General features: G+C 40.8%; 1 protein-coding gene across 1 annotated transcript in view; it reads left to right on the top strand.

The window, feature by feature from the left end:
- The window catches only part of DEPTOR (DEP domain containing MTOR interacting protein), a gene marked incomplete at its 3' end in the record, with an annotated part of 58551 nt that extends 44273 nt beyond the window's left edge, over positions 1-14278 (top strand). The window contains exons 5-8 of the mRNA XM_015824298.1: positions 2469-2654; positions 5498-5632; positions 12159-12229; positions 14174-14278. Coding sequence (XP_015679784.1) covers positions 2469-2654; positions 5498-5632; positions 12159-12229; positions 14174-14278 — 497 coding nt within the window. The remainder of the gene's footprint in view (positions 1-2468; positions 2655-5497; positions 5633-12158; positions 12230-14173) is intronic.
- Positions 14279-14728: the final 450 nt, after the last annotated feature.

Genomic DNA, 14728 nt, shown 5'->3' with positions numbered 1-14728 from the left:
TATCTATCTATCTATTTGCCATTGTATCCCAACTTTGAATAAGTTCTTATTTTAAAAGTGGCTGAACAATAATGAACACTTAGCATTGGAGTAACCATTTTAAAAGATCAAAATGCTTCCTATGTGTGATCTTATCATTTCACTGTGACTTCTAAGATAGCGAACAAGACTGCAGCATGAAGTCATTCAAATAAAGCACCTGTCAGCAACTTCTTAAAGCAGCTGTGTCTTTTCCCTGGTTCATACTGCTGTTCACTTCAGCTGTCATGCAATCCAGGAAAATGTATCTTTGGATTAAGGAGTTATAGACAAGTGTTACGTGCCTGTTCCATATGCACCTCCTTAAAATCAAATCCAGAGCACTGAGTAGTGTACTAATCAAATACATAATGCTTGCCGAAGTGGCAATAAGCTTGGTGCCTACCAAAGGTTTTGCATTACAGTTCTCATCAGACCCATCTAACATGAATAGTGTTAGTGTTTGTTGTCCAAAACATCTGGAAGGCATCACACTGCATAAGCTTACACAAGATTCTGGTTTTGGATAGAGTTCAGTCTGTATAACAATAGCATTATCCCTGAGAGAGCTGGGCTAGATACTTATTATTTTATTAGATTTTTCTACTGACTCATGGAGAGTCAATTCTCTATCTCCGCTCAGTCTCTGCCCACTTTGAATCAAGTGACTGTTTTCACTGACTAAATGTTGATGTATATTCTACAGTTCTAAAGACAAACTGTTATTTAGCTCCAAAGCCTTTTCGCTAAGATCAAGTGTGTGTTTATCTCCCTACGTGGTTAAAACAAACAAAAGCTAGAACTTTGTTCAGGATTATGAGAGGTCTTGGCACATATCAGAAGCATGCTGGTGCATCCATGAATCTTTACCAATCTCTTCCTCCACTTACAGCTGTTTAAAGCTATATCAGCTGCTATTAGGGAGTTTTCTCCAATTTTAGAGAGTTGGGTTGGCTTAGTAATCTAAGATTACTAAGGACAAAAAAGCAGAACAAGGGTACAAAAGTCTTGGTGCTTTCAGGTGCTGTAGTGTGTGCAGCTTAGCTTTTTTTTTTTAATCCTTTTTCTGTTGTCTGTAGATTTCAACTTCTATGGTTGGAATCATGGAGGAACAGCCAGCCCTAGCTGAACAGGGCTACTTTAATAGCAACAGCACTGTCTTAGACTTATATACCATTTCACTGTGCTTTACAGCCCTCAGCGGTTTACAGACTCAGCATATTGCCCCCAACAATCTGGGTCCTCAGTTTATCAACCTCAGAAGGATGGAAGGCTGAGTCAACCTTGCTCTGGTGAGAATCGAACTGCCAAACTGCTGGCAGCCAGCAGTCAGCAGGAGAAGCCTGCAGTACTGTATTCTAACCACTGCACCACTAGATTAAACCTAGATATATCTCAACTTGGCTTCTACTTGATAGACCCTTGATTTTTCCAGTTAAGGGGTGGGAAAGGCCATTGTCTGGAATCCTTGAGGGCATGTTCTTAAAACCTTGGATTTTTAAATTTGGCCTTTTTGGCAGGCTTTTGGAACAACCATGAACCAAACATTGGTTCTTAGTTTTGACCTTTGTAGTCCTTTAAAGTCCTATATGGCATAAGGCCAGGTGACCTCTTCGGTGTTACCTGTACCCATTGCATCAGATCTGGCAGGAGAGGCCTGTTGCTGGTCCCTTCCTAGGAAGCAAGCCTTTTCTGCTGTAGCACCAATCCTCTGGAATATTACCTGTCTCAAGGTGATGTTAGCCCTGATCATTTCAGCCTTCCATAAGGCTCTCAAAATACAGCTTTTTCAGCAAACTTGGGGATCCCATGGTAAGTTTGGGTCTTTTTCTATTTCAACTAGAACAAGGAGATCAGTGCTGGAGTTTTAAAATGAAAGTTTATTTGTCAGGGTGAAACACTGTTGTACAATGAAAAGAAAACCAACCATGGGGGAACGGAATCTATTCCTCAACTATCATATAGAAATGAAGAGCGTCTGATAGTTGTGAGTGATGTAAGCAAGAGCTGAGAAAGTAGTTATATAGGAAAGAACTCAAGTATGGAATCTGCTTCCCATCCAGCACTAAAGAGCATTGCAAATATTAAACTGTATCACTGATTTCCCAAAATGAACTGGCCAGAAATATCGTATGCCTACAATTATTGCTAACATTACTTTTGGGTGAACACTGAGTATCCTTTTCTCGTTGCAAGGTATAGAGCAGGGGTAGGCAACCTTGGCTCTTTTATGACTCGTGGACTTCAACTCCCAGAATTCCTGAGCCTGCATGGCTCAGCTTGGAAACCTCTCCCTTTCCCCTCAGCATGGCTGGCTCAGGAATTCTGGGAGTTGAAGTCCACGAGTCATAAAAGAGCCAAGGTTGCCTACCCCTGGTATAGAGGTTCCTTCCTAATTTTTCCACTCTGCTAAAATGAAGGCTTTCCTTGTCTTTCTTAACTGCCTCTAGTGTCCAACAAACACCATTTTATGGATAGCAACCTGCTCTATCAGTTCCGGATGAATTTCCGCCGCAGGAGAAGACTGATGGAACTACTTACCGAGAAGTCTCACTTGGTGCCCGAGAGCCATGATAGTCCCTTTTGCCTGCGGAAGCAAAATCATGACCACAAAAAACATGCCACTTTCCTCTCAGGTATAATATGTTTGATTAGAGCTGGAGGGTAAATGGAACTACAGGTAGCCCTTGAGTTATGACCATAATTGAGCCACACAGTTACAGTCACAAATTGTGACTGTTGTAAAGTGGGTCGTCACATGACCAGATAACAATTTTATGACCTTGAGCAAACCGCCACAGTAATAAAATGAACTCTACAGCCGTAAAGCAAACACTACGGTCATTAAGTGGAAACTGGAAGTAAACACCGGTTTCTGGAAAAAAAACATTGTAAAGCCCAGTCACGTGATTGTGCAACGCTGCAAACAGCTGTAAAGGTGGGCCCAAAAAGTGGTCACTTGCTGTTGGAACTTCAGAATCAGAATCGTAAGTAGTTTTTGGCAAGTCTGTCATACTTTGGGTAATCACCAAGTTGTAAGTCGAGGACTATCTGTATGCACAGGAACTGGTTCAATGTCTCATATTGTACAGGATGTTTAACTAACATCCAGTTTTTCCGGATGCAGCTCAAAAGATGGGTAATTGTTTTTGAAGTATTGCATGGTTTGGATACCATATAGGAAAACCGGAAGGACCAAGGTCAGACCCCCCCCCAAAAAAATCAGAGACTAAGCAGGCCTATACAGTAACAGTGCACAAGTGTCCATCACTGAGAAATAACCAGCTTGCTGTCTATCATGATACACAGGTGGGGAACAAGAAATGCAAGGTTTGAATCTGGGCTCATATTTTGATGGCTTCAGGCTAATACCTGGCAATTGCTGGTTTTCTGCCCTAATTACATCTTTTCTAGTATCTATAATAAAATTAAAATAATCAAAGAGCTATGTCCCACTGACCTTCATGTTTGAGATCTGGGTGAAATCTTGTACCCAGTTCCATATTTTCTGCTTGCTTTCTAAGTTCTGAGATAGAGATAAGAATCTGCCTTATTCTGACTCAGAACGTTGATTCAGCCAGCCTGGTACTATATCCCAGTAATAGATTTGATTCATGACAAGTTTCCTTTTAAAAACATTGGTAATTTCTGAGCGTACTTGGAGAAAGGGTGTTTGTTTGGTTGTTTTTTTTTTGCTTCTTTCCTTTCCTTTTGCTATACATAGACAGCGGGCAGCCCTTGTCTGATTTTGCTCAAGGGAAGACAGCTCTTTTACAAAATCAGGTTCCCCACTCTTACGACACTCCTTGTATTGGCACCTGAGTCCCCAACCTTGTTAACAAGAGAGGCTTACATGTCAAGCAAATACATTATCCAAAATTGTGTTTATGATTAGTTTCCCCTGAAGAGGTATATTTTCCTTTCAACGCCTTAGGAAGTGAAATGGTTCCAGGAAATTTTTGTGTATTCACATGAAGTTCATTGCTGTTGATTATACCAGGGTGTTGGCCTTTAATTCTTGACAAAAGGATGCGGCAGGGAATACAGTACATCCTGCAGGCAAAAATTCTTATCCCTGGCAATTCTCTGTTGAAGCATCTGGTGATAGGACAGATCTCCATCTGAACTTTTGGAGAGTTAGTGCTAAGGACAGGAAACCAAAGGTGGGCAAACATCTTTATTCTTTATGGGTAGTCCTTGACTTATGACCCAACCCAAAATTTCCATTGTTAAGCAAGAGAGTTGTTAAGTGAGATCTGCCCCATTTTACGACTTTTCTTGCCACAGTTGTTTAGTGAATCACTGCAGTTGTTAACTTAGTACAGGGGTAGTCAACCTTGGCTCTTTTATGACTCGTGGACTTCAACTCCCAGAATTGAAGTCCACGAGTCATAAAAGAGCCAAGGTTGACTACCCCTGACTTAGTAATATGATTGTTAAGTGAACCTGGCTTCCCCATTGACTCTGCTCGTCAGAAGGTTGCAAAATGATAAATCACATAATCCCAGGACACTGCAACTGTCATAAATATGAGCCAGTTGCCAAATGCCTGAATTTTGATCAGATGACCATGGGGATGCTGGAACAGTTGTTAAGTTTTAAAAACGGTCGTAAGTTGCTGCTTTCAGTGCCGTTGTAACTTCAAACAGTCACTAAACAAATGGTTGTAAGTCAAGGACTACCTGTACTTCTTAGGGTTATAGTCTTTTAGCAGCCACCTGATGGGTAGTACAATGGGTAAGAAAGCAGAGTGGGACACACTTATTCTATCCTTCATATCCACTTCTTTCTCACTCCATCTTTTCTTCCTCCCACGTAGCAGATTGCTTACACCAACGGTCTTAGGACAGTTACTTTTCACACAGCCAGTGAGAAACATTGCAAAATCAAAGTCTAGTTAGAGTAGAATGCACAGAAAAAGTAAAGGTTTCCCCCTATCCAGTCGTGTCTGACTCTAGGACATGGTGCTCATCTCTGTTTCTTGGCTGAGGGAGCCAGCGTTGCCCAAAGACCCTTTCCGTGGTCATATAGCCAGCATGGCTATACACCAAAGGTGCATGGAACGCTGTTACCATCCCACCGAAGTGGTACCTATTTATCTACTTGCATTTTCATGCTTTCGAACTGCTAGGTGGGCAGGAGCTGAGGCAAGTAGCGGGAGCTCACCCCATCGCATGACGCTCGGGTCTCAAACCTGGGCTGTCAGCTCTCCAGCATCTTTAACCGCTGGAGCCATCGCGCCCCTTTTAGAATGTACAGAAGAGGAGGGCAAAAGGTTTATTAGGTGCAACAACTAGTCATACGTCTACCTCGTTCAGCACCATCATAACTTCAAACGGTTGCTGAACGAGTGGTCATTCCATGAGGGTTACCTGTAATAAGGTTCTGAAGTGACAGAGGAACATATGGAAAACAGTAAGAGACCCAAGCTTGGTTCTTGTCTTCTACATAAATCTCCCTCGCTCTTTGGTTTGGTTAGTGAGCCCCAGCAAGGAGATCAAGATTGTCTCTGCGGTCAGACGGAGTAGCATGAGCAGCTGTGGCAGCAGCGGGTACTTCAGCACCAGTCCGACCCTCGGCAGCAGCCCACCTGTCCTCTGCAACCCAAAATCTGGTAGGATGCTGAAGCATGTTTGCAACAGTGATGGTTTAAGGCAGGGGTAGGCAACCTTGGCCCTTTTATGACTCGTGGACTTCAACTCCCAGAATTCCTGAGCCAGCATGGCTGGTTCAGGAATTCTGGGACTTGAAGTCCACAAATCATAAAAGAGCCAAGGTTGCCTACCCCTGGTTTAGGGGGTCTGCATTATTGCATGTAATTATGTGCACATTCTGTTTCTTTAAAAAGAAAACGCAAGTAGCAGCTACTGGGCTGGGGAATGTGATGATGGTTGATTGTGGCTATTTATTAGAGAGCAAATTTAATCCTTTTGTTTTGTTTCCAATCATGAAAATAGGTTGGAAATGGCTGTTTGCCTTGAGCAGAAATTAATAACTTTGGAGGAGCAATTACCATCCCAGGCAGAATTAAAGCTTACATATACTGTAGCTTCAAGTCACATCTTGATACTTGGGGACATCCTTATAGCCTCAGTATAAAAATGGCTTTATAAAGATATAATTGACTAGCTTTATGCTCAGTATATCTCTCCCACCCCAACTCCTGCCCCTCCAAATCTTACATCTGGGCAGGAGGCAACAGCAATCCATTCTTGCATGGTTGCAAATAACACTTAGAAACCAGAAGCTGAGTTTGAATTAGCAGAATGTAGTCCTCGTTTAGGGCTGCGCAGATATTTGGATTTAGAGGATATCTAGGTGTGCACATAACACTTGTCAGGAACCCTTTAAAGCAGTGTTTCTCAACCTTGACAATTTTAAGGCATGTGGACTTCAACTCCCAGAATTCCACAGCCAGCAATGCTGGCTGTGGAATTCTGGGAGTTGAAGTCCACATGCCTTAAAATTGTCAAGGTTGAGAAACACTGCTTTAAAGCCATGTTTTTCAAACTTGGCAGCTTTGAGATATATGGAGCTCAACTCCCAGACTTCCCCAGCCAGCTTGATATCTAACATTTACTTTACTGTTTTGTTTAGATTTGTTAACTCACTCTTAATTAGAATAGAATAGAATAGAATAGAATAGAATAGAATAGAATAGAATAGAATAGAATAGAATAGAATAGAATAGAATAGAATATAGAATGGAATGGAATAGAATAGAATAGAATAGAATAGAATAGAATAGAATAGAATAGAATAGAATAGAATAATAGAATAGAATAGAATAAAATGGAATGGAATGGAATGGAATGGAATTAGAATAGAATAGAATAGAATAGAATAGAATAGAATGGAATGGAATTAGAATAGAATAGAATAGAATAGAATAGAATAGAATAGAATAGAATAGAATAGAATAGAATAGAATAGAATATAGAATGGAATAGAATAGAATAGAATAGAATAGAATAGAATAGAATATAGAATAGAATAGAATAGAATAGAATAGAATAGAATAGAATAGAATAGAATAGAGCTGGAAGGGACGTTGGAGGTCTTCTAGTCCAGCTCCCTGCTTGAGCGGGAGAACCTATATCGTCTCTGACAGGTGGATGTCTAGTCTCTTCTTAAAAATCTCCAGTGATGGAGTGTCCACGATTTCTGGAGGCAAGCTGTTCCACTGGTTGATTGTCCTCACTGTCAGGAAATTTCTCCTTAATTCCAGATTGCTTCTCTCTTTGGTCAGTTTCCAACCGTTGTTTCTCATCCTTCCCTCTGGTGCTCTGGTGAACAAGCTGGCCCCCTCTGCCCTGTGGCAGCCCCTCAGATACTGGAACACTCCTATCATGTCTCCCCTATTTCTTCTTGTCCTTAGACTAGCCAGACCTAAATCCCGTAGCCGTTATTTGTATGTTTTAGAAGTAACTCAAGGTGGAGAGCTTATATAACCCACCTTCCTGTTCCTATGTTCCGCACAACAACAACCCTGTGAGGTGGATTGGGATCAGAGAGTGACTGGCCCAAAGTCACTCAGTTGGCTTTCATGCCTGAAGCAGGACTAGAACTCACAGTCTCCTTGTTTCTAGGCCACCACCTTAACCAAGGAAACTGTTTGGCCTGGGTTACGGTTATGAACGGTAGATACAGATGAACTCCTAATCTTATTTTGCCCTCCAGATCCCTGCACAGCCCTAACCTTTTTACATGCTTGTGATGCAAGTAATTAAATAAAATGTATATTTAAAAAAGCAAAAGTCACTACCTGTCTCTCTTTGTAGAGCAAATAATCAAACCTGTCTAGACAACTGTAGGCTAAGCCCTACAAGGGGCAACCCCACGTTATACAATATTTTTTTGGAGACCTGTACAATTTCCATTCAAAGACGTGGAACTGAATGTCTACAGGCTCCCAATAGTTAAATAAACAAACACACTGGGCACTTTCAAAGCTAGCATGCCAAGCTAAAGAGAACCCTGATAAGCTATGTCAGATAAGCTGGGGTGTTTAAATGATAAAACATTCCAGCATTTTAGATCACGTGTACATTATTATTGGCACAATAAAATAAAAATATTGTAAGGCTGTGAAGACTTGGTTGTGTGCCCTGGCCTGAGGCCCTGAATGTGTTAAGAGTCCCGTTTCCTGGTTGTATTAACATCCTAGTAACCGTTTTATTTGATGTCATGTACATTTATTTTGTCCTGTGTTAAGCCTTCCAGACTTACTTGTTGAGATGGTCAGCTGTAGAAATCAAAAAATAAACAATAGATCAGGGATCTTCAGACTTGGCCCTTTTATGACTTGTGGACTTCAACTCCCAGAATTCCTCAGCCAGCATGCCTGGCTGAGGAATTCAGGGAGTTGAAGCCCACAAGTCATAAAAGGGCCAAGTTTGAAGACCCCTGCAATAGACTGTTGGAATAGAAGCCAAATTATTACTAGTGGATTTGAAGGAGAAAGAGTTTTATTTGAGAATTGGGTGGGAAGTGATCTCTGGAACCCTGATGGCACAGTGGTTAGAATGCAGTATTGCAAGTTAACTCTGCCCACAGCCTGGAGTTCGATCTTGATAGGCTTGAGGTTGACTCAGCCTTCCATCCTTCTGAACTTGGTAAAATGAGCACTCAGATTGTTGTGGGCAATATGCTGACCTTGTAAACTGCTCAGAGAATGCTGTAAAGCGCTATGGAGCAGTATATAATTTAAGTGCTATTGTAAGGTGACCAACTTTTTTACAATGAGAAGGAGGACACAAATAAATTGAAGAAAAAAAAGTGAATCTAATGCGTGCGTGTGTGCCGTGTCGTGTTTTGGTAAGAAGTAAACAAAGCCACTTGCGTGCGGCGCACTCTTGCGTGCAGCGCACTCTCTCAAAACAATTCTCCTGCGCAGAGCGCATGTGTCTCATAATCGCGTCTCGCCGCACTGTACCGAGCCTTGATGAATCGTCATGTCAAATACAAATACGTCATATCACACGCAATGGATCGGATCGGCATCGATCGAATACGGAGATTTACAGATTAGTCTTCAAATATCGAAAAGGAGGACATGTAGGAGGACACTTTTCGAGAGGACAGAACTTACAAAAGAAGGACTGTCCTCCGTAAAGGAGGACGATTGGTCACCTTAGCTATTGCTATCTTTCCCAGCAACAGATATATTGCATAGAGTGCTGGTTTGGATTTGATTTTTCCACTTAGAAGAGCCTTGCTTGGAAGCATCCTCAAGCTGGGTTCCAAAGCACTATTGACTATGTTGACATAAAGTGCCCAGCAAAAAACCAGACTAACCACATTATTCAATTAGACTTCTAGGCTAATAGATTTTTCTTAGGTTGATCCCACAAAGGCAACCACCTGTCTTGCCGTGTTTCAGCACTTGTAGTCTACAGTGTTTGCGAACATTGACTAAGCAGCAATACATTTGATTTTATAAGCAATTCTTCATGGATTCCCATATGGTCATCCTTCATCTAACATTCAATGCTGTCTTTGTTGAATTCACAGCAGTGATGATATGTGAGTAGACAGTGAGGAGAGGACTGCTGCTGTGTCTCTCAAGCGCTGGTTAGAAATTAGAGATGCTTCTAGGTCAGTGCTTTTCAACTTGGACAACGTGAAGATATGTGGACGTCAAATCCCAGAATTCCCCAGCCAGTATGCTGCCTGGGGAATTCTGGGAGTTGAAGTCCACACTTCTTCAAATTGTCAAGTCTAAAACATGGTTCTAGAACAGGGGTAGTCAACTTTGGCTCTTTTATGACTTGTGGACTTCAATTCCCAGAATTCCTGAGCCAGCTTAGCTGGCTCAGGAATTCTGGGAGTTGAAGTCCACGAGTCATAAAAGAGCCAAGGTTGACTACCCCTGTTCTAGAAGCTGCCTGAAGGGTTTTTATTATTTTTTATTTGTCTCTCCTTAGTGGATTTCTTGTTTAAATAAAACAAATTGAGGTATATGCATGAACACTTGACAAATGCTGTCTTCTCTAGGCAAAGCAATACCAGAATAAAAAAACTTTCCTGGAGAAGCAATCTGCTAAAATCCTAAATCACTGAAACTAGAGTGTGTATATAGAATGGATGCAAAATCACCTCAGAATCAGATTAAAATCCATGTTTTCTGCCTGGTTTGACTTCTCGATTGTAGATCAGTCTGTAGGTTTATTTTACAATTTATTTTTTATTTATTTTATTTCCATAGCCACCCATCTCAACTGTGCAATTCACAGCCCAGGCAGATTGATTTATGTAGAGCTATGAATGAAACAGGGAGCACATGAAAGGGGAAACAACAAAGAGATGAAGCTAGGACTGAGAGGAGCCATAAAATTATTTCAGCTGTCACATCAATTCGTATCTGACAGGCCCCTATTGAACAAGATGAAAGCTACCATCAGCCTATTTTTGTTCTAAGCGATTTCCTGTGCTTCCAGAAAGATGAAAGATAACTCAATTCTGGGCTTCTGAAATAAGAGGATAAAAATATGCTGATTCTAAGGAAAATTTTGACTAGGAAGAAATAATTTGGGCTTCTCCTTTTTCAGATCAGTCTGGTTGTGCATTACCAACTTCAGCACAGTTTCTGTAGTTTTGAGCTGTGTGATAGAAGGCGCTTTAATCATCTGAGGAACCCAGAAGCATGACTGATTTTGTGATTCTAGATCAGGGGTAGGCAACCTTGGCTCTTTTATGAGTTATTTGTAAAAATAATGAAGGCAGAATGAATGAATGAATGAATGAATGAATGAATGAATGAATAAATGAATGAATGAATAAATGAATGAATGAATGAGGAACAACCTGCCTCCAGAAGTGGTGAATGCTCCAACACTGGAAGTTTTTAAGAAGAGATTGGACAGCCATTTGTCTGAAATGGTATAGGGTTTTCTGCCTGAGCAGGGGGTTGGACTAGATGACCTCCAAGGTCCCTTCCAACATTATTATTATTATTATTATTATTATTATTATTATTATTATTATTATTATTATTATTATTATTATTATTATTATTATTATTATTATTATTATTATTATTAAAAGCATCATTCCTCTCTTCTTCACTGTAGCTATACAGGTAGTCTTCAACTTACAACAGTTCATTTAGTGACCATTCAAAGTTACAATGGCACTGGAAAAAAAAATCTTATGATCGTTTTTCACACCTTATGAGCACTGCGGCATCCCCCACGGTCGTGTGATTAAAATTCATAAACTTAGCAACTGACTCCTATTTATGACGATTGCCGTGTCCCGGAGTCATGTGATCCCCCTTTGCAACCTTCTGACAAGCAAAGTCCATGGGGAAGCCAGATTCACTTAACAACCAGGTTACTCACTTAACGACTGCAGTGAGTCACTTAACAACTGTGGCAAGAAAGGTCACAAAATGAGGCAAAATTCACTGAACAAATGTTAGCAACAGAAATTTTGGGCTCAGTTATGGTCATAAGTCGAAGACTACCTTTACAAGGTTGTAACTGTGTTTTGTTTCTTTGGATTTAAATTAGGGGTCTTCAAACATGGCCCTTTTATGACTTGTGGACTTCAACTCCCAGAATTCCTCAGCCAGGCACACTGGCTGAGGAATTCTGGGAGTTGAAGTCCACAAGTCATAAAAGGGCCACGTTTGAAGACCCCTGATTTAAATGCTCGGAAACCGGGCATTTCCTGGGCAGGTGCACAAATGTCAAAACACACCTGTAGACTTTGTGAAAAGGAGAAGCACAAATCAGCAGCCAGCTTAGTTTTTATTATATGTTTTCTGAGGCAAGATGGCACTTCCTGCTCTCCAGCCTTTTCCCTTAGAACTTCATAGTTTGAGCACGTCTGGATTATTTTGGGCGCTCTATAAATCACTTTGTTGTCATTGAACATTTGATGTCTTTGACGGTTGTGAAAAATTGCCCATGGTTTCCTTCTTAAAGCAGGTACAGAGTAACCTGTTCTTAGAAAAGGTCATCTTTGGGAGAAGAAAAAAACAGAAGTTGCAATATAACCTTTGTTAAAAAATTAAACTGAATGAAGCTGGACAATTCCAGATTATATTGCTAATTTGGAAGCAGCTTCAATCTCTGAAGAATAATTAGAACCAAATCTTATTTAGGTGTCTTTCCTTCCCCCCCCCCCCCCCCCAGTACTAAAAAGAACAGTGACTCCTGAGGAACTTTTGAGGCCTGGGGCGCCATATGCTCGGAAAACATTCACTGTAAGTTTCTGTTTCACATCTTTATATATTATATTTGATCATTTATTATCCACAAAGGTTTATGCAATGTTGCGACCATTGCTTAGACTTTTAGCTATTAAATTTCTGGTGCTGAACCTGACAGTGGTGTAATTTGAGGTCCTAAGGCTATTTTCGTGCAGCAGTATAGAAATAACACAGTCATTTTGAAATCATTTTATAAATATGATTAATAAGATTAGGGCAATGTGTTTTTATGTGCCTAGCTGGAGAAAGTTAAACAGGGTTGCAATGGGCTGGTACTTGGATGGGACACCAGCAAGAAATGTCAAGGAAGTAGGCTAGGAAAAGACAATGGCAAGCTGCTTTGATATCGCTGCCAGTGAAAACTACACAAACACATGCATGCAGTTGCCAAGAAATGAGCTGGACAGATATACAGGTAGTCCTTGACTTATGACCGATCACTTAGCACCCGTTCAAAATTATGGCGGACCCTCCAAAAGGGACTTACAACCTGGTTTTATAGTTCCAAAATCACTCTGTACCATGATCGTGTGAGGACATTTTTGGACACAGCAGCCAGCCTCATTTATGGCCATTTGTAGTGTCCCATAATTGTGTCACTATGATTTATAACGGTTTTGTCAGAAACTAGCATTTACTTCCTGTTTCTGGGGAAAAAACAACCCATAGTGAACAATGAGTTCATATAATAACCGTGATGTTCACTTAATGACTGCTGCAGAAAAAGTCATATAATTGGGCCCAGTCGCATGGCAACCCCCTTTACCGCTGTCATGACTTACAGCCGTAATTGCTAGACTCAGTTATGGTTATAACTTGAGGACTACCTATATACAGATACAGTAGATACATATACAGATATACAGGTAGACACACACATATGCACATATATATGAATACTGTACACATACCCATAGGCATACAAACACATTTGTATAGAAACATTTTGAACATGGGAGGCTTTGCAACTTAGAAGAAACACTTTATATGCATTATCTGAGCAAAGATAGCATATATACTAACCTATAGTCTATTTAGTATAAAGGCTTCAGATTAGTTCTGCTTTTTGGTCTCTCAGGTGGAAAATTGCCTACAATTAAGCTGTGCTTTCTTGACACTTCTTGGAATGCAGATTTGGAAAACACTATAGATGAGTTAATAGGGGCTTCTTCACAAACTTTTCACCTTACACTGTTGTTGTTTTGCTGGCCCAAAGGAAAGACATTACTCCTCACTGTAATGTTGAATCTGTGGGTAAATGTCTTGGATAATTTCCAACAGGTACACTGCAAGTTGGGTGGGTGATTTTTTTTTTTTAAAAAAAGATAGATGAATGTAGTATTTGAAGAAAGCAGGGCTAAAAAATGAGCTATGTTTACTCTGTCTTTAAGATGTTTATTGTGATCTCTCAAAATAAAAGTTAGAACACCTTCATATTCACTGTTCCTTCCTTCCTTCCTTCCTTCCTTCCTTCCTTCCTTCCTTCCTTCCTTCCTTCCTTCCTTCCTTCCTTCCTTCCTTCCTTCCTATTTTTATCCTGCCTTTATTGCTTTATATGTAATTCAAGGTGGTGAATAAACATAATATTCCTTCCATCTATTTTCCCCACAACAATCCTGTCTAGTGGTTTTGGCTGAATGAGAGTGATTGGCTCAAAAACACCCAGTCGGCTTTCATGCCTAAGCCAGGACTAAACCTCACAATCTCCTGATTACAGAGGGATGTAGTTGTACCTAAGAATTTGCTCCAGAATGACCTGCTTTACCAAGACGTTTAGCCATTTTTAGACAGGAATGAAGTGAGGCTGTAGATTAAAATCACTGTATCAATACCGAACATCAAATGCCGTTGCTCTGCTTAAAGAAAGAAGAGAGATAGAGATAGAGAGAGAGATTATTAACAAGATTCAGTGTGGCCATCTTCTTCTTTTCCTTTAAGATTATAGGTGATGCTGTTGGGTGGGGATTTGTGGTGCGAGGGACTAAGCCCTGCCACGTGCAAGCAGTGGATCCCAGTGGGCCAGCAGCTGCATCGGGAATGAAGGTAACTTGAATTCATACAGTTGAACGTTTTTAATGAGGGTGGGGTGTTGGGAGGAACAGGTTTTTGGACCACTTCATCTGGGATAAAAGCCAGCCCAGAACTTCCATGGCACTCTTATAAAAACAGCCCTATATGGCAGCTGCCTACATCATTAATCTAAATATCTGCAGTGTAGAACTTCTACAACCCCTGGTAGAAGTTAATTTAGCTGTGGTTCTTATAATTTCAGCAAGAGGCCCACTCAGCCTTTGAGTGGGTGCTGAGAGCTGCACACCATAGTCCTTGACTTGCGACTGTAATGGAGCCCAGAATTTCCATCGTAAGCCACGTCAGTCATTAAGTCGAGGTACCCACATGACCAACCTGACTTTACAACCTTGTTTTGCGACAGTTGTAAAGCAAGCTCAGTGGTCATAAAATGAGTCCATTAATTCCTATGGGTTTGGTTTT

The sequence above is a fragment of the Protobothrops mucrosquamatus genome, unplaced genomic scaffold (assembly GCF_001527695.2).
Source record: "Protobothrops mucrosquamatus isolate PMUCROS unplaced genomic scaffold, P.Mucros_1.0 scaffold2188, whole genome shotgun sequence".
Taxonomy (NCBI): domain Eukaryota; kingdom Metazoa; phylum Chordata; class Lepidosauria; order Squamata; family Viperidae; genus Protobothrops; species Protobothrops mucrosquamatus.
This window is presented reverse-complemented; position numbering and strand designations above follow the sequence as displayed.